The sequence below is a fragment of the Merops nubicus genome, unplaced genomic scaffold (genome assembly GCF_000691845.1).
Source record: "Merops nubicus isolate BGI_N331 unplaced genomic scaffold, ASM69184v1 scaffold25540, whole genome shotgun sequence".
NCBI classification, from domain to species: domain Eukaryota; kingdom Metazoa; phylum Chordata; class Aves; order Coraciiformes; family Meropidae; genus Merops; species Merops nubicus.
This window is the reverse complement of record NW_008581216.1, coordinates 1,193-2,902: the sequence shown is the minus strand read 5'-3', so window position 1 is coordinate 2,902 and position 1,710 is coordinate 1,193. Positions and strand designations below refer to the sequence as shown.

The 1,710-nt window shown below is 63.7% G+C and overlaps 1 protein-coding gene across 1 annotated transcript in view; it reads right to left on the bottom strand.

Annotated features, from left to right (window-relative positions):
* Positions 1 to 75: 75 nt before the first annotated feature.
* OS9 (osteosarcoma amplified 9, endoplasmic reticulum lectin) overlaps positions 76 to 1,710 on the bottom strand; it is a gene marked incomplete at both ends in the record, with an annotated part of 2,556 nt that continues 921 nt past the window's right edge. The window contains 8 exons of the mRNA XM_008949256.1: positions 76 to 228; positions 331 to 439; positions 508 to 771; positions 892 to 980; positions 1,081 to 1,123; positions 1,239 to 1,339; positions 1,476 to 1,604; positions 1,682 to 1,709. Coding sequence (XP_008947504.1) covers positions 76 to 228; positions 331 to 439; positions 508 to 771; positions 892 to 980; positions 1,081 to 1,123; positions 1,239 to 1,339; positions 1,476 to 1,604; positions 1,682 to 1,709 — 916 coding nt within the window. The remainder of the gene's footprint in view (positions 229 to 330; positions 440 to 507; positions 772 to 891; positions 981 to 1,080; positions 1,124 to 1,238; positions 1,340 to 1,475; positions 1,605 to 1,681; position 1,710) is intronic.

The following is a 1,710-nucleotide window of genomic DNA, read 5'->3' as shown; positions in this document are numbered from 1 at the left end:
TTTCCCTGGGGACACAGGAGGGAGGCGATGGGGGGTGGGGAGCGCAGGTGAGACCCCCGCCCCTCCAAGCCCTACCTTCAGCTCGCAGCCCCTCCTTGGCCAGCAGCTCCCGGACCTCGCTCTCGATGTGGTGGAGCTGGGGGTTGTCCCGCCCCATCTCCCGGCGGGGCCGGTCCTGTTGCCGGGCGCCACCAGGTCCGATCCTGCTCACCCGCACCCGCACGTCGGCTGGGGGGCCAGGGCTGGCCTTCCTCCCAGCCCCCTCCTCTTCCTCCTTCTCCTTCTCTCCTGCTGGGCCAGGGCCAGGGCCAGGGCTAGGGCCAGGGCCACCCCCATCCAGCTTGTCCATGAGGCGGTTGAGGGTGGAGGCCAAGGACTTAGAGGCCTGGTTCCGGTCAAACTCCCCCTTCAGCCCCTCTGTCTCCAGCTCGTCTTCCACCTGCGAGCGATGGGGAGGGTCAAGGGTGGGCCCTATCCAGCCAAGAGGTCCCTGGCATAGTGACCCACCTCGTTGATGATGTTGTCAAACTCCTTCTCCATCTCAGTCTTCACCTCCTCCTTCAGCTGGGCCATCTGCTCCCGGGGCAGCAGAACAGCCTCCAGCTCCTTCTCAAAGCCACCCAGAAGGTCCCTGTCTTCCTCCTCATCCTCTTCTTCATCCTCTGGTTGCTCCCTCTCACCTGCTGGGGGTTCCTCAGGTACGGGGACATCTTGGGGAGCCTTCACTGCTGTTGCCGTCTCCTCCTGCTCCTCTCTCACCTTCTCCTTGGCCTGGAGGCAGAGGGAAGGACACTATGAACGTCCTTCAGTGCTGATGGAGAAACTGAGGCACAGAGGTTCCCAAGAAGCCAATCCTCACTGTGGCTGGGCCTGGCACGTGTGGTTACTCACTTTCTTGGTGCTCTCCTTCAGCTCCTCGATGAACTGGAGCAGGTCCCCAGGGCTCCTGATCACTTTGAAATGGATTTTCTTCCGTGTATCTACAAGGCGACCGCCGATTCAGACAAGCGAGAAAGATGGGGACAGCGAAGGCCCATGGCACATGCAGAGTGGCCACTGCTGGCCACACTGGAGACTCACCAGCTGTCCGGCCACTGGCTGCCTTTGGGGATGGCTCCTCCCCCTGTGTGAAGGAGATGGGGTGATGGAGCAAGAGCCTAAACGGCTCCTCTGATGTGGCACCCACTCAGCCCTGCTTGCCTTCACCAGTGGCCATGAGGACGTCCCTGGGGACTCACCCTAGTGCTGTCCTGCTGGTCACCAGTCTTGCCTGTCACCTCGCGGACCCGCTCCCAAAAAGCTGCCTCCTTGGCTGGGTCTGGCTCGTCCCCTGGCGTGGCTGGCACGGGAGGAGGAGACGGGCAGGCTGGCACCAGGCAGCTCCCAGCATGCTGCCCCAGTTGGCAGACGTGGGGTGAGGAGGGGACAGGGGTTGTACCGTCCCCGTGGGGGCAAGGAGGGGACGCAGGCTGTACCATCACCGCGTGGTGCCGGGACGCTCTCAGGAGGCTGCGCGGGGGTCTCGGCGTCCCTCTTGCTCCACAGCCTCGTGTCCAACGTCTTGAGCTCCTCCGAGATCTCCTCCACCTTCCGCTTGGTGTCGGCTGGGGAGACAGAGTGGGCCGGTGTCAGCGTGTGCCAGGCTCCCGACGCGTGCCGGAGGGGGTTCCCTGCTACTCACAGACTTGGGCGTGGACGTACTGCACGTAC